The 25,505-nt window shown below is 32.0% G+C and overlaps 1 protein-coding gene across 1 annotated transcript in view; it reads left to right on the forward strand.

Moving 5' to 3' along the window:
* The first annotated feature begins 10,982 nt into the window (after window positions 1-10,982).
* LOC145324173 (uncharacterized) overlaps window positions 10,983-25,505 on the forward strand; it is a 36,170-nt gene continuing 21,647 nt past the window's right edge. Inside the window, exons 1-3 of the mRNA XM_080166800.1 lie at window positions 10,983-11,065; window positions 12,260-12,339; window positions 15,720-15,777. Coding sequence (XP_080022926.1) covers window positions 10,993-11,065; window positions 12,260-12,339; window positions 15,720-15,777 — 211 coding nt within the window. The 5' untranslated portion in view covers window positions 10,983-10,992. The remainder of the gene's footprint in view (window positions 11,066-12,259; window positions 12,340-15,719; window positions 15,778-25,505) is intronic.

A 25,505-nucleotide genomic window follows, 5' to 3' on the forward strand; every position in this document is an offset into this window, starting at 1 on the left:
TAGGATACTGAATATTAGCATATGACTTGATTGTAAAAATGCTTTGCTGTATAAATTATACCTAAATGCTATATGAGTTATCACGCCCAAAAGGTATAATAGCTTCGCTCTTAAAATAATGTAGACGACATATGTACTGTAATTTGGCCCCTGTTAAAATAAGCTAAAGTAAAGTGACATTATAAAATACCAGTAAGTGATAAATAGAAATAGCAAAGACTGTCAAGTTTTGCTCCCTTTCAAAATGTTTAGATTGTCAGTATTGTGATTAGAAAACCTGCTAGATATAATTTCTTTAACCCTATTTATGGGAGGGAAATTATATTTATATACATCTCCGAGAAGGAAGAATAAATTGGCCAATAATCTACCTATTGTAGCTAATTTAAACAGCAAATCCAATTGGCTACAGGTGTCGTTCCAATCCAGGCATATTTTAAAATGTAAGGATATTTAAAAATGCGGAATTAAAATTTGTGTTTGTTATTTAGGGCTCGCTACGTTATTAATAATTTATTCGTTGGTCAAATCCGTTTATCAGGACATGTAGGCCCAGGCAGATAGTCGGCTAAGGATTAGCTTAAATTAGTTAGCTCTAGCTCTAACTTGATGTATTAAAGCCCGGCTGTTAATACTGCTTTCTTTAATTGTTTTTTTAACCATTCAATTCAACTACTAGCTAAACGTGATACTGTATTAATTTTGAAATAGTTTTGCTCAATCAATACACATACCAACAAAGTCAAACAAAAACAAATCAAATGGAGAAGGAAGTGTTTCTAACTTTACACTCTCTTCCTTTTCTCTATTATTTTATTCCTTCTTCTTTTATTATGTTCAAAAATATGGGAAAAATTTTTTTGAATTCTATGATGTTTCTTTTTAAAATAATGATAGAAAAAAATCCTTCAATGAAAACAGTTGATAATATTAAAGCCAATCTTTCAAGTGCTCTGTATAAAAGTGAATAATGATTCATGTAACATCTAAGCATTGTTTCGATGTAAGGGGTCACTTTTGATAATTAGCTCCTAAATAACTAAATATGCAAATGGCAATTTCTGGGACAATTTAGAAATTTTTTTTGTCTCAAAATGATATTTCATTCATACTTCTTCATTTAGACTTATGAATATAATTTTGTTCCTCAATTTTAAGCACTGATACTCTATCAATTGTACTGATTATTTGTCCTACTATTTGCCTCATTTATTGAGTTTCCCTACTCATAAACTTCTGATAACCTTGTTCTTGTTCAAATTAATAAACTGTTGAGTTCAAATCAAATCAGAAAGAGAATTAGAGCGAGAAAAAGTGAGAGAGAAAGAGAGGGGGACAAATAAAAACTGGAATTAATGGGGGAAAATTTGAATGGGGAAAAATCCGCGAGAAATTTAGTCAGAGATGTTATTCACTCACACTCTACTCGGAGATGGTTCAGATCCGTTGCGGTTTGCTCAATATTGCCGGAGAATACCGGGGGGGATATATTCATTGGAGATAAATGGACGTGGTGTTGGGGGGGGGGGGGGGGGGATATTTCTAAATGAGAAGTATATTTACAGTACTTGAAAATAAGAGATGGGTTATGGGGTAGCGTGAGGAGGGGTAAGGGTTATTTCTGGGCCAGTATTGGCTTAAGGAAACGGCATGTAGAAGATTATTTGTAGTTTTGGTGGTTACCTTTGAACCGTAGCATATTCGGTTGCAACATACCTGTTAATGTACCTATTTATTCTATATAATATGTAATGTACAGTAGGCAACTATTTAAAAAAAGAATTATCTTAATTTGTAATTAAAACATTAATTATGTATTTGCTCACATTACATTGTTATACTGAAGTTTTATTAGATTTCATATTACTAGTTTTAACTTGTGATTTTAAAAGCCAAAAAATTGAAGTAAACAAAAGCATTAAATGAGAATTTTTGAATCAGAGCAATAAAAGGATCTTTTCAGCATTAAATTTTGAAGTATTTGGATGTTTTTTTTATATTGGAAATTGGTCTTTTTGGTCGCATTATTTAGACCACCGCTTTTTCACGATGATCTTGCAAAAAATGAGCTTTCTTTAAAAATGTGTATTTAGTTGCCTTGAAAACGTAGATTTACAAGCTAACTTTAAATGAATAAATTAGGTTAGGTTGACTTGCTATAAGTGGCTGTAACTAAATTTTACGACTGAGGGTGACTGCAACCAATTTGCTAGGACGGGCTTAACCTTTTGTCTAAGCCGTAAAGATAAAGATAAGTATTGTTTGGTGGCTTATATAAGCTGCTTAGCTGAGGCTATGGTATCTAAATAACAAACAAACATGCATACATACCTAATTTTTCAATTATATAAACTTTATCTTCTTCTATATTATTGATTGATTGTAAGTTAATACAAAATTTTTATTTTGTTTATTTTATTTAAATTAAAAAATAGCATAAACCCTTACCAAGACATAGCTCCCATAAATTGTGGTCATGTAGGGAGATGTACCTATAGCTGATATCGTCCACAACTCTAATATCCATACTATAAATTACATTAGGCAGAATTTCATATATAAGAAATTAAGAATTATTTCATCAGTAGTCAATTGTCCTATCTGTTCCATGAATTCTGGCATTTTTAGTGATCCTTATAGACAAGAAAACATTATCTATAAAAAAATGTCTATAAATTTTTTACATTATGGATTACTTGTAGGTTAGCTGTCAACCTTAATTCTGTCACATATTATCAAGTATTGTTTGTTGTTATAAGGTGATTTACATTGTTTACTATGTTGTTGTTACTATTTTTCAGGGATCTTAAAGGATAAGACAATTGACAAAATAACTTGAATTAAATTGAACATGCATGTACGTATGTTTCTGTCTGTAAGTTATAGAAATTGACTATATTTAAATATTCTCTTGTTTTCGTATTATCATTCTATTATTTATGTTTAATATCTACCGAAAAACTAGGATTTTTAACAACTAAAACTTCATTTAAACCGCCTCATCCATATTAAGCCGCGCGGATTACGTAGGTCATCCTATAAGCCTTTCAATAATTTATATACTATTTGCTGGTTATTTATTGTTTTCAAAAAAGATACAAATTGTGATTGTTATCATTTGCGTAATGGAAAGTTAAAATTCAAATAAAAATTTATGTGCAATTGTTCAAAATGAGTTTTACTTTTTTTGTCCCAGATTTGAGAGTTGAAATATTTTTTGTTCGTGGCGTAACTTTTACTATATCTGTTTTTTTGTTTGTCTTCTACTGGTTAATGAATCAATAAATGTTTAGATATAATCCAGACATCATTCTGGCCCACGTGTTGGAGACCCTTTTCGTATGAAGGCAAATTGCTTTCTGTTCTTTTGTAAGGATTTAGCTGTTAATGTTTCTGACGTTATTAGCTAAATTTAAAGAATGAGGACAGGGCACCCACTCTGCATGGGTACAGAGTTACCCATATGTGTGTGGACATTCTATTGACAAATGACCATCTACTCTATAACTTACTTGGATCTGCTGTCTGTCCGTTTTGCTAAAGTAGTTATTTATCGCATCTTTTTTAAAGCAAATATTAAAAAAATGCAAACATGGCTCTATATCTCATTCATTATGTTTGTCTTTCTTTCTTTCATATTCACTCTTTTTAATGAGCTTTGCTCATTTGATAGCGGAAATTTCCGACACAAAAATCCAGCAATCTATCTAAAATAGCAAACAGGTAAATCATATTTATTTCTCCTTCATAAAGTATTGACCAAGCATTACCGACAGACCGAAGGACCAAGTAAATTAAACGGAAACGTCACAATTAAATTAAGTCGTATATCATGAATAGCAGCCGCGAAAATTTAATAACATAATTATAGAGCAGCCCCTCTAGTTAATAAGAGGCATATTAATATAATGAAAGAGATAATAGTTACTTATCGAATCGTATTAAAGACAGCTTTTCGCGTATATTAAAATTAAAAATGTCCAGGTTGATTCCAATTTTGTTAACCCCGAGGGGCCGTTGGCCCGTGCAAATAAATAGGATTAACATTATGATTTTTATTTATTATGCGAAGGAAAAATTCTGTAATACGATACGACAATTGTTTGTTTTTTCAGTATAGCTTAAAACCGGTTCTAATCCAGCAAAAAATTAAGCAGTTTCGAAACCATTCTAAACAAATATTATACATACACACAAACAAACTATCTTTACACCAGTTTGCCAAGATTTGAGCAAAATTTCAAAATTATAACTAAATCAATTTTCTGCAAATATATATTTCTCAAAAATTGTTCAGTTTCCGTTGGAAATTTTATACAAAGGGGGGACATTAGGGGAATGATACAAGGATGGTAATTTTACCAAGAAGCGCAGCTGATAGAGTAACCATAGGCCTCTAGGGGCACTTGAAATAAAGAGGGAGGGGTTAAGGAAGGGTGGGTGGTCGACCCACCCCCCCTTTTTAATTTTACCTTAAAAAGAAAAATGAGAAGCTACAGTGTAAATGAGAACCATATCGTTCAGTGGTTAGCGAGATCCTCCGGTACACACAGACAAATACAGATCCTGTTATATTTATATTTATTTTATGTCCATTGTAGCATGACCGACAGACTAACGGTACAAGTAATTTATATATTGCTAAATCATCCGAATCTGATTAAATTTTTTTTTTAATCGGACAAACCTAATTCATATGTATCTTTTGTAAGGTTAATGTTTGTTGTTTTAGTGCTTTCCCTCAAAGTGTCTATCAAGCACTGACACCCAATATTTACATATAATTTGAAAAAATGGTTGGTTATCTGCTAGATGGACTGCCATACAGACTGACATATAGAGCAGGTAGGATTTGAGAAAAAAAGGGAGACAGATAAACCAAGGGGTCAATCAAACTTTCAAAGAATGAGGGGTGGGGGGCGAAAGAGAAAGACATAAGAGAAGAATTATGTGCATTCAATTCCGTACATGTATTGTAGTTTTAGATCATCAGGACAGCATATTATTACAACAGCACAAACTAAATGCACGTTTACCTTTGATACACTCAAATTATGAAAATTTATTTAATATTTTTTTTTGCGAATATGATAAATGCGAATTCTGGATTAGATTTTTTACTTTATATATTTAACTAGTGGCAACGCCTCCCGAGGCCTCTAGGTGCACTTGAGGAGGGGAGAGTCGAATTTGATAACCCAATTTTTTTTTTAGATTCTAAAAGAAAAAGTAAAAAAAAGTAAGGAGGGGGGAAATTTTTCTTTTATGGGGGGGGGGGGGGTAATTTTTTTCTAGGAGCGATTTCTCTTGGGAGGTTTGTGGTACCCTCCCCCAAATAGTTATACACCTTCCCGGGACCTGTGAGAAGCTACCCTGTTAAATAGAACCCGATCGGATCAGCGGTTAGCGAGATCCTACGGTACAAACACACAGACAGACAGACATCTTATAACTTTAGTATAAGGATTAAAATGTAAAAAATTAGATTTATAAAAAAAATATTTTATAGTTTACCCTTTTTAGCATAGTTATTTAGGAAACAACCAATCAAAATAGTAAGATTTATTATTGGTAAATAGTTACTGAATGAAAAATACCTAAAGTTTAAGATAAGTTTCAAAACTTTGGATACTAGTATAATTTTTAGTCCATTGGCCCCCTGTTGGAAAACAAATGTTAAGTTTCAATATGCGGTAGTGAATGCACACCTTGGTAGAAGAATATCTTGTGAATTTATTGAGTTTATTCTGAAATACTTAAGCCTCTGTTTGTAGTATATATTCAATTTTATTTGAATCGCTTCCTTCAGGAATTGATAAAAGAGGACAAGGACAATTAGGTTCATAAGTAGCAATATTGTAATACTCAATATTCCATTTATTTAGCTGTTCTTATGAATGTATTCTACGGCTTCGCCCACAGTACTATCACGTTTACAAGTGGGGAATTTTCTACGTAGGATAAAGCTGGCCTTTCAAATATATCAGAATGATTTTCTTTAACCAAACCAAGATTATCATAATAGAGAACCATATCAGCGGTTGTCTATACATACCAATATAAATAAATAAGATTAACATTCAACTTCAGGTTACTTAGGGATGTCTGTTGACAATCTGGACCAATCCCTGCCAAACAAAAGACATTTAAATTAGTATAAAATAAGAGAAACAACCGCACAAAGTAAATTATAGAACAGCTTTATTGTTTCAAAGAAACAGACAGATAAAGTAAGAGAAAGGAAGGAGAGAGAGAGAGTTACATATAAAAATAAATTTATAGTATAGATGTATAAAGAGCTTACTATTTGATTTCCAATTGCAAAGACCTAGAGCGTTGCAGACGAAAAATAATTTCATTAAACTTTGCTTTCTAATTTCAGCTGTTTAACGCTTTCTTCTGCTTTTTGAAAAACAAAGGGACAATTTTTGTGTAAAATTGCCATTTCTGTCTAAACTTATGTAAAGTATTTAAAACTGCCATTATCAATTTTTCACAACTAGGCTCCTGACTATACAATTATATTCATAATCATCTTTTCCGATTTACAATACTGCATTTTTAAACCTAGTTATTTGTGATTAATAAAACATTTTTCCTAATGATGCTAATACTTTGTTGCAAATCAAAATTATCAAGTTTTTAGTGACATCTAGCGACAAATGTAGAACTAATATATTGCAGATGTTCCCAAATTTTTTTTTTGCCTGAATTTACGTTGTTTTCAATTATTTTTCCATAAAGGGTGGAGCTCTCTCTGAGGTGGTGGCAAATTAACTATGTCCTTTTTTTAAGTAATTGGGTTATTGTCAGTTTTATGAGATCAATGGATAATTTTCAAAATAGTTTTCAACAAATTAACAGTATTTAAACAATGCAAAAACGAAATTAACAAGAAAAAAATGCAGAAATCATTAAAGGTCACACATTGACATCTAAGTAAAGGGGTAAATTGGTGTTCACCCCTTTAGACTTTGAAATTACACCCCAAAAATTCTTTAAAATACGTTAGATTTCTCCCCTAGAACGTATGGAACCCCTGATTCAAAGTAAAAAGCTTGGGCGTCCTAGAGTTCACATTAGTTTCCAATTTGCTTTTTGTTCTTTTGCCAGCACCCGGTTGTATTTACATTTTTGAATGATTCAGCTGATTTGAAAGACCCAACCCACAGACGGTACAAGGCCTTTGAAAAAGGGTGATTGTTACATATAATATTTATCGCTCTATATATATTACTTTAATCATATAAATATATTTTTGCAAACAAATCTTAGGGATTTTCCAGGGAAGAAGGGAACTTTAGACTGTAAATTAATATGGTACCCATAGTTTTATTTACACGATCTTGCAGTCCCAAAACTTTTTAAAAGCTTGATTAGTTGGTTAGAACAAACATTTTCAAAACTTTCTAACCAATAAGCTTAATCTACATGAAGGGTAATTTTGATTAGCATCATTGGGAATGTACATAAATTCATTCATTGTCTTATCCCTCATGATTCCTGGGATTTTCTGAATGTAATTACACAAAAATATTGCAATTTATTGAATATTTGTAAATTACATTGAAAATAAATCTTTCAAGATTTAAAAAAAAAATGATAATTATATGATAGGAAAGAAAAACCTAATGAATATATTTGACGCTTTATTTTTACAGTTAATTACTGAAAATAAAAGTACTGGATCTGTGTCTATCTCTCTATTCCGAAGGATCTCGTTGAACCTATATTTTTCACCTTTTCAGTGTAGCTTTTCAAAGGTTCCAGGCTGGTTTATAACTATTTTGCGGGAGGGGGGCGGGGGGGAGGGATACCACTACCTTCCTAAGAAGTATGGCTCCCAGAAAAAAGACCCCCCTACAGTAATATCAATATTACAACAAATAATTGCATAGTACTACATTTTTTGATCATCATTAATTATATTAGAAGCCTGAAAAGATTTAATAATTTACTTTTAATAATGCAAAAATTATTTCATAATTAAAAGAAAACAAAGAGTACAATTACTTGCAATTTCCCTCAATATTCCTAGTAGAGCACAAAACCTCCCTTTAATTAAAAAAAATAAGAAGGAGGGGACTTTTTTAAGGTCAGGTTATATAAAGTTAGGTCACTTCAGGTTTAGGACCCAGAGTGTTATGGTTCCCTTCAGGAAAAAAATGTCCCCCCTTCTTAAAATTCATTTTATTAAAAAATAATGTGGTTGAGGGGGAAGGGGTTGAAGCGACAACAAATATCCGGATTTGCCTGGCTCATTTGCGGCTTACGCTCGTCTGTCAAGCAATGCTAAAACCTAAAGTTTAAATTTACAGAATTTTCTACCTACACCTTCTCTCTAGCACGCCTCTGCCTTTATCCTTTATGATTGCCTGAATGTAAGATACCAAGTTGTCCTCAAGCTAACAAAGTTTCATTCCCACATGAATTGTTAGGCTGATTCATAGGTTTTATACACGGGTCGACAACATTTATCTGGTGGATCTTACGAGACAAGACGATATTATAGTAAATCATTGCAATGTTGTTAAACAAAATTACACTTCTGTATCTTAACATATTTATTTTTTGAAAAAAATAGACACTGTGAGTTTAAAAAAAACTAATCAAAGTTTAAATAAAGTACCCAAAGTTTTTGTCCCAAAGATTAAGATTTATAAAGAGTTTAATTTGGGTACTAGTGTGATTTAAAGTCCAATGTACCTTCTCTCCCATAGCCATACTTTCAATCTTTTGTGTTTGTTTTTATGATCTTTCGTTTATAAAGATGAGTATGGATTGTGAACCCTTAAACGACCTTGCAAAGTTTTACAACAATAGGACAATTCTACCACCTGAATTGAAAACTTTGTATCGCAGCGAGCACTGGGCAACACAACAACATCAGCATGTGAGTTTAATTAATGGTTATCATATCTCCCTGCATAAACTACACACACACACACACAGACATGCACACACACACACACACACACACACACAGACATGCACACACAGACATGCACACACACACACAAAGTATTATAGGGGTACTGAATGGTAAGTTGCATAATTGCAAGCAAATGATAAGATTATACTTGAGTCGGTAAGTGGGTAATGCATTTGTCGTGGTATCATAAGCAATTGTCCGCGGAGAGAAAATAAGAAATTATATTCAATAAATTTATAACCCTAGATTGTGTTTATGTTAAATGAAGATTTTGGTTTAAATTTCAATTCCATAATAATAACAACGAAATTTAAACAACAAAATTAAGAAAAGTAATTAAAGCTTAATCCAATTTAGGGATGGTCATGTACGCTGTCTATAATTCATGATTTAGTCTTTTTTCCGGCAATAGTTCGCTAGAATTCTTTGGATGAAATCCCTATTCTAGATTTTATGAATAGATATACCATTTTAAACTTAAATTCAACATTAGTTTAGGAGTATTAACAATTGTCAATGTACATAAGAAACCATTTTTGAAAAATCCTATGTACGCGCCTAGATGGTAATAATATGCATATAGTATTCACAATACACACATACACAACAAATACATGACCCCCAAACTTTTCAGTTCATTTCAGGGAATAAGTGGGTTAGAAAAAAAATAATCTTATATTCTAAAAAAAATTGTTCATTTGTTTTTTTGGAGGGGAGGTAATTTCTCTTGGGAGTTTGTGGGTACCTTCACACCAAAATAGTAATCAACCTTCCAAGGATCTATCTGAAGCTACCCTGTAAAGGAGAACCACATCGGTTCTGTGGTTAGCGAGATACTTCGGTATAAACAAACCAAAAGACAGAGAGACATCATGTTATTTGATTATAAGTATTTAAATAAGATTTAAACGTATTGGTCAGCTCATGGCAATCTATACTAAATTCTGACCATTATATATGTTTATGGTTAGGGGCGCTTAAAAACTGATCCAGCGTTTTAGGTTGAAAGTCATTTGTAAAAAATATTTAAATATTGCGTTAAAAATCCTAAAACTTAAAATTTTAAATCCGCAATCCATTTTATGTATAAGTATGGCAAATTAAGAAAAATATTTTTGTTGATTTTGATCCATTACCACTTTACCATTTATATATTCCTTACAATTCACGTATGTTTTTACTAAATTTATTTGCTTGAACAGTTATCTTTATCCCTGGTAGGGATGGGACGTTGGGCTGTTTATTATTATACTAGTCCCCAAAGTTTCATTATAACATTTTCTTATTTGTTGGCTGAACAACTTGTGGAACTTTTATTCAGTTTTAATTGGTTAGTTAATTAAGTTGAGTTAACGAACATTTCAACTGCTATTTGTAATCTACAGAAGAGGTAATTTGTAAATCATCATTGGGGATGTATTGTAAATTATCGGACATCGGCCATTTTCTACCCTCTTTAAGTCCCTGCCTTAATCCTTATTTTGATGTGTGGTACTGATATCATATTGTGATATGATATATGTGCAATAACTAAACTGTGTTATACACAGAGATAAAGGAATAGACAATGCAGGAGAAATCTTTCACCCTTCCAATTAGAAAAATAAACATTATTAAGTCTATTTGGATGATTGGCTGAGGGCTTTCAGGAAATTTTTTTATCTATAATAATAATTTTCTATGATGTAATACAAGCCCTAACTAAATTAACTAATAAAATGATTGTCTGTATCTTTGTACTGAAGAATCTAGCTAATCGGGAGGTATAAATAACTTTGTCCGTTTGTCTATTTCATAATATAATTTATGCTTCGCTACTTATGGATGTTATCATCCTTGTTTATTTGTAATTTCAGATTTTAGAAGTTGCTGGACCTAATTTTTGTACTTTATAGAAAAACTTTTTATGCTATGGTTTTAGGCAACTTTTCTGACATATACCTGAAGTCTGGGGGCGAAACAACTACATATCATATTTATCTATTTAGTTATATAGCTATGGATTCTAACACATGATTCTACTCTAATAATTTTAGTTATTTTCAGATTCTAGAAATGAAATGATGTCTTGGATATTTTTTGTGTTAATTATATCCCTAAATATCAGCACATTTACATCTTTAAAAATTACAAGTAAGAGTTAAATTTTTGTATTTATCTTTATAGCGAACCTGCTCTATAATTCAATATATCTGTCCATCAGTCTTTAAATCTAATGGAAAAAATGTGATTTTCTCGGCTGCTATGGAGATAAACAGCCTAGATTTTCAGTAAAGATTCTAGTAAAATATTCTATACTTTGTTTTGTCCGTCTAATTGTCGTTCATGCTTTAAAAGACATAAACCTTTTAGGTTTTGCATAGTCTATCTCCTTCTTTTCTTTGCTATGACAACTGAATATCCTAATTTGTGTGTGCTTCGCTACTTGTGGATGTTGTCATCCTTGTTAATATATTTTTGAATGTACAACAATTATTTAAGAATCTCCAACTCGCTGATGTCTCGATTTGCTCATTTTTAAAATTGTATTAGGAAATTTGATTCAATATATACATATATAATATTTAAAAATCATTTATCCTCCCTTTATTTAGTCAAATGGTTAGGGGGAAACAAAATTTTCTCTGCTGTTATTTATGATAGTTTAGTTACTGAATTCTTATGTATATTTTTACGAAAGTTCTGCGAATTTACATCATTCTTTTAAGTTTAATTCTTATATTTATATTTTCATTTTTAGGTTTACAGTTACCCTCAAGTGACATTTGACTGTCTGTTTATATATTTTATATTTAGGTTTACAGTTACCATCACATATAGTCATAGGACAGTCTGTTTATATATTTTATATTTAGGTTTACAGTTAATATCACATATAGCCATAGGACTGTCTGTTTATATATTTCATATTTAGGTTTACAGTTACCATCACATATAGTCATAGGACAGTCTGTTTATATATTTTATATTTAGGTTTACAGTTACCATCATATGTAGTCATATGACTGTCTGTTTATATATTTTATATTTAGGTTTACAGTTACCATCATATGTAGTCATATGACTGTCTGTTTATATATTTTATAATTAGGTTTACAGTTACCATCACATATAGCCATAGGACTGTCTGTTTATATATTTTATATTTAGGTTTACAGTTACCATCATATGTAGTCATATGACTGTCTGTTTATATATTTTATATTTAGGTTTACAGTTACCATCATATGTAGTCATATGACTGTCTGTTTATATATTTTATATTTAGGTTTACAGTTATCATCACATATAGCCATAGGACTGTCTGTTTATATATTTTATATTTAGGTTTACAGTTACCATCACATATAGCCATAGGACAGTCCGTCAATATGTTTTGTAAGTTCACAATTAAACCCAAACAAAAGGTATGATATAACGTTTTTATGCTGACGGAATAAAAGCTTGAAGAGTTTATTCGCAACTGTACATAAAAATGAATGAAAAAAAGGGCTATGTATGAAAATTTAGCACTTCATTGTAATTGAGAAAATAATATTTTATCAGCACAAAATATTTATTTATAAAAATTACTGCAATTTATAGTTTCATGTCACTTAGTAAAAAATAAACTTTTATACAATCAGGGTTATACCCTGACTATATGCTATAACCCCCGTACTTTAAGCTTTCCTTAACAGTTAATTGTTGTTGAATGAAGCAAAATTCTGCCGTTTGAAACAGATTTACATTGAATTTAAGTCTAGATGTTTAGTCGTGTGTTTTATCAATATTTGAAAGCACGGTTATACTATTTTTGTATTTGTTAATTTGTAATGCTTGACTCTTTTAGCTTCGCTCTTATGGATTTTATCATATTTGTAATTATCAATGAATTCGTTAATTTTATGTTTAGGATTGTGTTTTTCTTTCTAGAAATACTTTATAAAGTTCTTTTGGTGGTTAGAGAGCCCCCTTAAGCTACGAACAAAGCTCGTACTTATAGTTAAAAGTTCAACCCCTCAATAAAGCAGTATAAGAAACTAGCGGATTCGCCCCTAGCCTCTAGGGGCTTTGCCCAAAGAGGTAATTAAATAAAATATACCTACTTAAAAAAAGGTAACCTCCCCCACTGCATCTGCGCTTTGTTGTATTAACAAATAAAAAAATTGGGTAGAACTGTTTTGTTTTTGTTTTTTTTTTGGGGGGGGGGAGGTGTCCCAACCCCCAAGAAAATAGCCGAAAACCACCACAGGACCAGTATGTATAGTATATTCCCTGTAGAGTAGTTTTTGGTTACCGTGATCTTAAGGGACAGACGGACGGACGGAAAGACGGAAAGATATAAGCTCTAATTTTAAATTTGTATAATATTTAGTAAATTATTTTGTCACTAGGTGTCTCTTTTATATTTATTGAACAACGATTATTTAGAATTTTCAAAAGCTACACATTTTATATATTGTTTACTGAATAAGATTTTTTGTTCAGTACTCTTTAAAATGTCAATAATTATTTTAAAATGTAAAATTATACTAAACAAGGAGCATTAATACAATATTACTAATTTTATATACATAAACCAGTGCTTACCTACAGCTAATTTAAGTTTAAAATTATTAAACTAGCTTTTTTTTGAAGAGTTGTAACTTAGTTTACCACTCTATTACATATCAATGCCTGCAGGGAAAAGGGAATGTGATTCTGACAAACAATCCTAAAGGCAAATTTTCCACAACCCCCTTCTCTTTTTTCTCCCCTTCTTACCCACTCCCCTTCAGTTAAGTGAAAAAAAAACAAGTTTTACTCCAACAAAATATTAAATTTTGCGGCATTTTCAATTGGGAATAATTGGCTGAATAGCAGCCCCTTATTGCATGGTGCTTAATGCAATTATGGGAAATATCTCCCTTTGCTAACTGAAATGTGTGATCTTATTTTTCATGACAGCACAAAGTTGTATCTTTGGGTTAATAATCCACCGCCCTAAAAATTTACTAAAGGAACCCACTGCTTGACAAAATTTATCATCTGCAATAAAGTCTAAACTTAGCCATTGGCCAACTAGTCATACTAAACTTTTATGCCGTTTTCACAAAGTAGTATGGCTTTTTGTTTGTCCAAGATTTCACTTGAGTTCTCCAATTGAGAGAAACTTTGCAAAGGAGAACCATAATGGTTCAGTGTTTGGTTAGATACCAAATTAGAAAATTGATTTTATGCCAATTGAATCCTTTTCTACATATATGTCCCTGAAACTGCAACTGATAGCCAAGGATAACTAGTTCGAAAAATAAGAAATTGTTTATATGATCAGATTTATATACTATCTAAATACAAATGATTTTCTCCACACAAAAATGGAGCAGCATTGCTACATTAATTATTTAATGAAGTCTATTGAAAAATCTCCACTGTTGCATAAACATTTAAAATTCAGAAAACCAGAGTTAACCCTTACAGATCGGGCCCCAATTCCCACCTTAATAGATCGGGGGGGGGGCTCTTTGAGCCCCCCCCTCTATCTCGGCTCCTGGTACAGATAAAGACGTAAAATTTTTTTCTGGTGGTTCATGTGTATTTTTAGAGAAAATTACGTTTTCTAGTCATAGCAGTCAGACCGCTCCTTAGCCGCTTTTTAGCGGCCAGCCGCTAAATTTTAAAACAGCTGTAGAGCGGCCAATTTTGCAGCTAGGATGACTAAATTTTAGGACGAACTTTTATTTTTCATAACAAAAAAATTACTTTTTCTGATCATCGCCGAAAAACGGCAAATAACGGAAACCGCCATTTTCGGCGGTTACGGCGGTAAAACGGCGATTGGCGGCGCAAATTAATATTTTTATCTGTTTATTATTGCTCAAGGATTTACCAAAAAAAAAATATAGGTCTCTAGCTGTAATAGAAGCCACGATATTCATGATATATGTCTGTAGTAAAAGCCGGACAAAAATCGGTCATAAAGTCGGTCAGGGAGCGGTCAAACGGTCATAACACCACTTTTCTCAGAAGGTCATTGATATCTAAGTATTCACCAAAAAAATTTTAGTTTTCTACCTTATACACAAAGGTCATAATGTAGAAATTAAGATTTATTTAGAATTTTTTCTATTTTTTTTGCTACCCAACCGACTTTGACCGGACACTACGACCGACACAGACCAGATATCCTAATAAAATCAACTCTTGCCGACGTATAATTACTAAACTTAAAAAGTCATGAAGTTACAGCTCTCCATCTTACCTACAAAAAAAATGAGATTGAAAAAACTAGAGGGGGGGGCTCTTTGAGCCCCCCCCCCGATCTGTAAGGGTTAAACTTTAAATTCAAACTTTTTGTTTGTTTCAATGTAACTTTGACAAACATATGTGTGGTGTATGTATTATTTTAAACTTCTAATCATTTAAATGAAAGATTTTAGTCTGTTTTAAAATCTACAGAAAACAGAATCTTTACATTTTAGTATGACTCTGAATCCGATTCATTTTAGTTTTATCAGTACTGAAAGATCATGTATCGTATCGCATTAAACATGATTTTCCATTTTTTTCTTATTTCTAATTTGTTGGCCTCCAGGATAAAGAGAAAATAGATTTTGCTTGGAGGGAAATGACACTTGTGGATAAATCAATATACAACCCTACCGCATATTTTAATATCTTCCATTTCAATGCTAATGACTCTTTCTAGATAAAGATAAATAGCTCCATAGATACACAAATATAGGATACAACGGAAAGTGGCGTACTGACAGACACACCATAATTATAAAGTTACTGCGCTACTAATATGCTTGTTAACTTTCAGTTGGATAGTATAAAGTGGTACAAGGATGGCCAAGAGTTCTACAGGTTGCTGCCATCAGGTAAATATGTAGGCAGTTTTCATAAAAGTAGGTAGTCGAACTCAGTACCCCTCATTCTTATTTTCAAAATAGATTTAAAAGAAGGATGGGGGAGTTTTTCGCGTGTTTTCTTATATCAGGTTTGGTTAGGTTAACTGCAGGATTACGGCACCGCAGGTGTAGGCCCTGCATGTTTATGTCCCCCGCAGTGTCTAGAGACAACTTAAGAAACAAAAATATATCCCTCCCTTATTTTCAATTAATTTTGGAGTAAAGGGGGGGGGGGGGGGGGTTCTGTGCTCTATGGACCTCTGAGTTAAAGCACCAATATTTCAAGTTGAAACAATATAAATATTTTCTTTGTAAGAGGGGGGGGGGGGGAGAGAGGTTTCTGAGACACAGCAAAATGCATTTAAAAGTACCCCCAAAAAATCGAACCCCTTATTATTAACATAATGAGGGGTTGGGGTTCGCTTTCTCGACTAGGCACTTATCTTATCTTAGAAATATCGCATAATATTCAAAGAGGTAAACAGAAAACATGTCATTGGTGAAATGTAAGAAAAGAATAATTTCAACAACTTTACATTAAATATTTAAATATTTTTTCTCGTATTCATTCGAATTCGGAGGATAAGAACCGGTTCTCATCCATACGCAAAAAACTATGTCTAGCATCGTAATAAATCCAGCTTTCTATGAATATAAAAATATACAATCCTAAGATAAAAACCAGTTTTTTTTAACCCGTGCCTTTGGCACCTCGGGGCTAAAAAACTTATTTAAATCTTATAATTGTACGTTCTATATTCGCTGATATTTGTAATACGATGCGAGAAAAAAAAACATTCTATTTTTGAATGAACGATAAATTAAATTAAATTAAAAGATAATGAGAAAACCTTAAGTTTGGAAGCCAACGAATAACAGAACATCTATACAACTAGTGTGAATTACAGTCCAATTACTTACTTACTTACTCCTCCCTCCATGATTAGATATAACTACTACTAGCGGCTTCGCCCCTAGCTTCTAGGGGCTTTGCCCCAAGAGGTTTGATCAAACTAATTTTTCGTGTTTTAGATTTTAAAGAAATTTAAAAAAATTTTTTGTTTTTTTCCCATTTTTTTGGAGGTTAGGGATGTCTCAACCCCCAAGAAAATAGTTATAAACCTTCCCGGGACCTATGAGAAGCTTTCCTGTAAAGGAGAACCCGATCGGTTCAGCGGTTAGCGAGATCCTTCGCTACAAACACACAGACAGACATCGTTCTACTTTGTAATATACATATATATTGCAAAGCAAACAAAATAGTTCAAGTTGGTAGATGACCCTTACTCAATAAACTTAAAAGTAAATCGGTCAATTGTTAAACTTTTCCACATTGATTTTAGACCATTAAACTTGAGAAAATTAGTATAAGTAACGTCGTTTCTACTTTTTAAAAGCTACATTTTTTTACTTAAGTGGCGAACTGTCCATCCGTCTGACCGTAACGGATAGCTCTTTGGCATTTATTAAATTAGGCATGTACAGAGTGTTCTATACATTTTAATCTAATGATAATTATTCTCGTTAAATTCATATTATAAAGCGTCGAAACTCTATTATAATTACCAGAAAATCATTTTGTCCATTTTAAGTCTAATAATGTTTCAGCTTTTTATGGATTTTTAGTTTAGACTAATAAATAATTTCGCCTAATATTATTTTATATTTGTTAAAGTTCGTTTCTCTGACGATTAAATTTTTTTAGCTTCGCCTTTTTGGATATTGTCATTCTTGTTTTATAAACAGACTAACGTAAGCTTTATGAATGTTACAGCAAGTAACACTTTTAGGTCCATTGTGCTGTTATTTTATTAACATATTACTATAGGAATATTAGATAAAATTATTTAAAACTTTATAGGCTTGAAATCTTTAGTAAACAATGGTCACTTCCGTTAACGTGAATACAGTCGATGTTAATCAGGGTTCGGCAGCCGCGTGTAAGCCTGAGTGAAAGCGTCAACCTTAAAATTAAGCTGGATTTCAAATTGTTCCCAAAACGACAATCTAACTTCTTGGATTTTTGCAGGGGATAAATTTGAGCGGCTGAGGCACTGCCAAGCTCTGATATAAATCATTAAACAAACGTCAATAGAATGGTTCCTGTACTAACAGGGAGGTACTCACTGAGTAAAATTGTTTGTTGTTCACATGCATGCTAATACAAAGATACAATGGGTGTCCAGCCAATATGTTCTTTGACAATAAAAAGTGAATCTTTTATTTTACTTCTATTTACACCTAGAAAGATTCTAAATAGAACTAAATAGGTAACTTTAAGGCCAACAAACCATAGACACATTTAAAACCACTTGAAGACTAAAAAGGTTGTTCATCAAATTGTTTTCTTTAAAACGAACATCAAAACATGGTTTAATAAGCGTATAACCGCTGAATCTAGCAAAAATTATGCTGTAATGCAATGAGGATTGCGTCTGTTTTAAGTAGGTTTTATTGTTCCCATATCATTGTAACTAACTTTTAAAAAAAAATAATTGCCGCTGATTTGTTTTAACTAACCCAAACATACCTTTTTTAATTCTTATGATGATTAGGTATGATCTCCAATTATAAAGTTTCAAATAGCTAGAAAACATTAATTCAAAACTGATATTTTGTTGTCCACCCTGTACAAACACACATATACATACAAGTATATGTATCTTTATATTGGTTAATGTAAAGTTTGTTGTTAATGTTTACCTAACTTACTCTCCCATCCACGCTCTCACATGTAATTCCAGCTTTAAATCAACTTGGGTTCCAAGTAGTAAAGCTGGATTTTAAATTTTATTTTCTTCTATCATGACAACACACTTAAGTAGCCAATCATGGATGGAAAAGGGGACAGTGTGAATCACAGAGCTGATGTTCAGTATTCATGAAAAAGAGAGGAGATAGAGAAGAAAGGAAAAGGGTCAGAAACTTAATAGAAACTGTTAGTCTTAATCATAAATGTATTTTGTGGCAGACCTTATAATATGAAAACTGGATGCTTTTTGGTAAGGGGACATATACAAAAAAAATAATTTTTTCAACCCTAATTATTTATTTACTATAATTAAACTTTTAAATTGGCGTTGGTGTTAGGCGGGAAATGAAAAGAGAAACTAGGATCAGAATTTGTTGCACAAACGACAAAAACATTTTTCATCAATTTGGGGTGAAACCCATTGAAGACAATTTTTATTTTGTTTTAATAAATGTTAAATTCTATGCAGCTTGACATTAAAACAACCTTTGATAATTAAATTGAAATTTACAAAATTTACAGGGAGGTAGGTGTAGATTACACATGTACCAAGTTATTTTTAACCATGTTACTTTATTTGTTGGTTGAAATCTTTTGTACCTTTGTTGAACTATTAGTGTCCAAACTTTTAATCCAATAATTTAAATTCACAGAATTTATAACTTCTTTTTGTTTTGATTGGTAAAGATTGGTTGGTTGTTCAAGCTAGCAGTGCTTACGTTTTTAAAGGAATACTCTTTATCTATAGAAGGAGTAATCTTGTTTATCATATTTGAGGATGTATATAAATTTATTGTCCATTGACATATCCCTTAAGATCCCTGATTTATCATCAAAGTTATAAAAGATACACGTTTTAATTGATATTTAAATCATTATATTGCTGCGTTGCACTTAGACTCAAATTCAAAGTCCTTAATATTCTATAATTACCCTATACGGGCGGGGATGCTGTCCAAACGCAATGGTCCAACAACCCAGGATAAACATGTCTCCTTTTCTGTCCAAATACCAGTGGTATTAGGTAAGAAACATCCATCAGACAACCAACTCTTTGATTACACGACCTTTGTCTGAGAAGTCCTAACTGTGCATGGTAATGAGTTGCACCTGTTTTGGACCAAGGCATTCCCCCTACTCTAACTATTAATCTAGCAAACCAGACATATTAGCAGTACGAACTATTTATAACGTTTTTAGTTTCGACGCGGTGTTAAGCCGAGATTCGAACCTATCACCTCCCAGACGACGAGCGGATGCGCTAGGTGTAGTGCCCCGGTCGCTGGTTGAGTCCTAAATATTTATCAATTTTTGTTTTAAAATAACCAGCAAAAAAGAGGAAAGTAAATGAAAATGCAAAGTAGGAAAAGTAGTGACCATGAGTTAAAGGATAAGTAAGTGAGCCCTGTATTTTTTATGTAGTTATGTCAAACAATTTGTCTTTATAAAAGCATAAGACGTTTATAGTATTAATGATAATTATTTTTTTAAAAATCCCGTAGTCGACGTTTATAATGCCGACCATATTTCATTAAAGCTACAAAGTCAAAAGAAACCCTTAAAGTTGCTAATGAGGAATGTAGGAAGTAGAAGGAACTAGCAGTTTAGACATGGATGTTCTTTGGGAATTAGTAGGAATACCTAACGTACCCTTATGTACTAAATCTGCTAATGATTGGGCAGGTGATAACTAATAACACCTCGTAATAACTAAAGACCTAAAATAAAAAATGTCTTGGCTCAAAAACGGATAAAATTCCTATTATATAAGATGATACAAATAATTAAACTATATGTATAATATTCAAATTATTGATAGGTTAGTTTTATTTTTTAATGCAATATACCTATCCCTGCGTCCCTGAAAAGTTGGCAAGTTTTAGTTGTAAACAAGTGGTTAGCGGTGGGAGGAACATGCATAATTTTCAATGGCACAATTATTGTTTACATACAAAAATCACTTCGATGCTTAAATGGGTTGACAAAATGTTTTAATTAGGCTTATGGCGGATTTTATGTAACATAAACCAACATTTAAATTTTGAAAACTTAATTTTCTAAGGAGCATAGCTAACTTATAACTAGTACATAATACATATTCAACTTTAAATTGGACTTTTGGTGGATTTTAAACTTTTTATACGGATTTTTCTCTAACGATCCACTCTACCCTATACCTATATCAATCCGCTTGTTTGTATGGGCATTTTAAAACATTCGAAAATATTGGCTGCTTTTATTATCTTTTTACTAAATATTTATCAGCTTAATTATTACCTAATTTTCTTAATTGAAATGTTTAAGCTTAAAAAAATCAGCTTACATAAGATAATTATGTTTTCTAATAAAGTGTAGTTTGTAGCGGGCTAAAATAACGATATCCCCCATCCCCTTCCCTCCAACTGGATTAACTTATTGAACAATGAATGACAAAGTAAATAGCAATCTAATTAGGCAACAATTTTCCCCTGTGATCCATTGTTAGCAAATATTCACTTAATTTGTAGATAATTTTCCTTATTTTATACTTTTGTGATGTTTATATGAGGATGGCATATATATTATTTACCCAATATTCTCATCAAATATGTTTTATTAATATACTTTATTATACTTTAGTTGGTTGGGAGGTATAGTTAATTTTCTTGCATTAAAAAAGACATTTGAACTTTTATAGCTTTAGTTATTACACAATTTTCCTCTCTTTTTAGTAGCGAAGCTACTCTATAATTCACTTTGTCCGTCCGTCCGTCAGTCAGTCCGTCAGTCCGTAACGCTATGGGGGAAATGGGATTTACTCAGCTCCTATAAAAGATAGAAAGCTGAAATTTTTTGACAACATTCCCATCATTAAGGAGCACAATTGACTATTAAACATCATTGGCGTTCGGACCGATTCTTAGCAGGTTTTAGGCTATTTTTATATTTTTCACATTTTTCTCCATATCTTCAGAGTTTTTTGTCCGATTTTCAAAATTTTTTCAGTTATAGTTATCAAAATTAAATTTTCCGTCTTTTAAAGAAAACATCCATGACGGCCAGACTGCCTTTTTAGCAGGTTTTAGGCTGTTTTTTATATATTTAACATTTTTCTCCATATCTTCAGTGTTTATAGTCCGATTTTCAAAATTTTTCAGTTATATATATCAAAATTAAATTTCCCGTCTTTTAAACAAAATAACCATGACGGCCAGACTGCCTTTTTAGCAGGTTTTAGGCTATTTTTATATATTTAACACTTTTTTCCATATCTTCAGTGTATATGGTCCGATTTTCCAAATTTTTTAAGTTAAGGATTTAAAAATTATTTTTTTTGTCGTTTTAATAAAACAACCATGACGGCCAGACTGCCTTTTATCAGGTTTTTGGCTATTTTCATATGTTTTACATATTTTCCCATATCTTTGTTTATTTTGATGCAATTTTCAAACTTTTATGGGATATCTGTATCAAAATAATTTTTACCCATTGTTATGAGCATCTTTAATATAATTTACTTTGACCATCGTCATCTTGCAAAATAAAACAAGGTTTCATATTTATTTTATCCAATAAATCTATTCTTAGTAAAAACCTTTTAAATCTACCTGTACGTATTCCAATCGACAATTTTTTGTGCTTCGCTACTTATGGATGTTGTCATCCTTGTTAAAATATTTTTCTCCGTCAAAAATTAAAAATAGCCAACAGAGATTTAAATATCCCAAAAAAGAAGGCTTTTGGCTTGCTGGAAAAAAATATGTTTATTTTATTATATTGTAAGTTTAATTAACAACAAGGATGACAACATCCATAAAAGCGAAGCCCTGAAACGGTAGGACAAACAGAAATTAGCAGTTGTATAGTGTCGAAACTGAAAAATCAGAATATAAATGAATAAAAGTCAAAGCAAAATTGTGAGTAAATTTGTTCAAAAACTTCTTGATACAGGATAATGTTTATGGACATACTCACATTTTTAGGATTTGATTATAGAGTTGCTTTGCTTATAATATTGTACTTTGTTGTCCTAGGAATCAGTATACCAAAAATCAAAACAATGGGATAATTAGATCACAAAAAATGAACATGTTTAAAATGGACAATTCTAACATGCCTAAATTAATGGAAAAAGCTATCCATCTCAGACGTACGGACGGACGGGCCTAATTATAGAAAAGCTTCGCTTTTAAAAATAATACCATGATAATTTCAGGCATAATAAATATGTAAAATTCTAAACATTCTTTATTTAAGTACTGAGGAAATATAGGATTATTAAATTGATAATTTAAGCAGGGAGGGAGCAAACATTGGGGTGTATGTAATACTAGTCTTTATAATTACGTTTTCTTATTCGTTGGCTTAACAACTTTAGGAACTTTTTGTTTGTTGGTTCATTAAGTTTAGTGTCCAATCATTTCAACCACAAATTATTTTCTACTTAAATGGTAGTTTTGTGTATAATTATTGGGGATGGTAATCAAATTATATCCCCCACTGTCTAATCCCTTTAGATCCCTACATTTTAAGAGAGAAGAAAACTGTCAACGCCCCAACAATATAATACTTTATATATTGCGGTAAAACACAAATGATTACAACATGTCCTTTGTCTCCAGTAGGTTATATCAACACAATAATAACAAGATAAACAATCTGCACCAATTTTTGCAGCGAAGCTATTTCATGTTTTAACTGTAACTTTTTTTAGCAACGAATCTACTCTTTAATTCGAAATTTTCGTCTGTCCGTCCGTATATGTTCCAACAAAGCATCAAAAATAGGTTATAGCTTTAATGTAATTAAAACTTTCTGGCATTAAACATAACCTTAGGCTAGAAATGTTAAAATTAGAAAATAAATAAGATATACTTACGGCGTTTTCCTCATATAGCTTTGTTGAGCAACGAAACCCTTCATATTTTGAAACAAGTTTAAGATAAGGTGTATTTGGGTAGTTTCTCGTTATTGTTGTTGTTTTTAAATTATTATTTAGAGGTTAAGTTTTTAGTTATTTTTCATCTATTACAAAAATAAGAAAAAGGGTTTGTGCTCAACAGGCACTTTAATGAAAAGCACCAAAACATTACTTAACCTTTACAAATTGTTTATTATTTGACTTTTGACTTATATCATATGATGTCCGATGAAATTTACTAAAATTTGAACTTCCTCTTCCTATTTAAAATTTCAAATATATTTTCACTTACTCACACTTACGCTGGTGTGCAATCAATTACGCAAAAAAACATGAGTTTTTGCTGCAGCTACATGGTTGTAAGTGCGACTGACGATAATTGATATCAATAACAAGGATGACAACATCCATAAAAGCGAAGCACTGAAACGGTAGGACAAACGGACATGAACACTTATATAGTGTCAGAACTAAATAATCAGAATATAAATGTATAAGAGTCGAAGCAAAATTGTAAGTAAATTTGTTGAAAAACTGCTTTATACAGGATAATGTTTATGGACCTACTTACATATTTAGGGTCCTTCCCCAAACGTAGGAGTCCCAAACGTCGTAGTGGACAAACGCAAGAGTCCCAAATGCAGGAGTCCCAAACGTCGGAGTGGACAAACATAGGAGTGGGAAAAACGTCGGAGTGGACAAACGTCGGAGTGGACATTGCTTAAATAAAACGCAAGAGTGTCCGCTATTTTAATAATATGACAATTTTAAAAGTTTTTTATACCACTGTCTACAAAATAATGGTTATGGCCGCAGCACTCGGCCCCCTAGCCTGCCTAGCAGCAGCGCTCGGCCCCCTGGCCTATAACCTAACCTAACCAAACTAAGAAAAATAAGGGGACCGAATAAAGGTGGGGGGGGGGGGGGGGGAAGGGTGGATAAGAAAATTCAAAATTGAAAAAAAAATCTAAATTGAAAAAAAAATCAAAAATTAAAGAAAAATTCAAAATTGAAAAAATTTTTTTGGGACTCCTGCGTTTGTCCACTCCGACGTTTGTCCCAAAAATCCTGTGTTTGTCCACTCCGACGTTTGTCCCACTCCTGCGTTTGTCCCACTCCGACGTTTGGGACTCCTGCGTTTGTCCACTCCGATGTTTTTCCACTCCTACGTTTGGGACTCCTACGTTTGTCATGGAACCCATATTTAGGACTTGATTATAGAGTTCCTTCCCTTATAATATTATACTTTGTTGTCCCAGGAATCAATATACCAAAAATCAGATCAATCGGATGATTAGATCACATAAAAATTTTTGTTAAAAAAGTAAAAAAATCAACATGTTTAAAATGGACGTACGAATATTCTGGTAATGATTATAGAGTTGCTACGCTTTCTAAATCGTATCTAACTACTAAAGGAATCACCATGAATAATTTGAAATCAATAGGACAATTTTAACATGCCTAAATTAACAAAAAAAGCTATCCTTTACGGACGGACCGACCCTAATTATAGAAAAGCATTGCTTTTAAAAATCTGAAGCTTAAACCATAATTCGTAGACCTGATTTTTTTATCCATCCATTGTACTCATCATCAGGGATTTTAAGTGATAAGACAATGTGTGTGCAAATGGGGCGTTTGTCCAAATTTAGGTATGGAGACCACTCTTCTATGAGTACTACTAAAAACCTACTTTTACTGCAATACACATAGACATTCTCATCGTCGGTTCGATTGTTTAGAATGCTTAACCCTCTATTCCCACAAGTATAATACGAATTTGGTTGAGCTGGTGGAAGCTCAACAAAAGACCCACGCGAAGTATTATGCTGCTTTAATCTAAGAATAAATGGTTGGTTTTGATATTCGGTCAGAATTATAAAAGTATATTAAGTATTAAGGAAGGAAAATGTTTTTATAAAGTGTATTTATATTACAAGTGCATAAGTTAAGTATGAAAATATTTACAGGATAAGTGTTAAAATCATAAGTAGAGTAGGACAGAAATGTGCCCTGAGTCCCAAGCAGTGAATTGTGCTAAGT

The sequence above is a fragment of the Acartia tonsa genome, chromosome 7, assembly GCF_053477335.1.
Source record: "Acartia tonsa isolate MP-2025a chromosome 7, ASM5347733v1, whole genome shotgun sequence".
NCBI lineage: Eukaryota > Metazoa > Arthropoda > Copepoda > Calanoida > Acartiidae > Acartia > Acartia tonsa.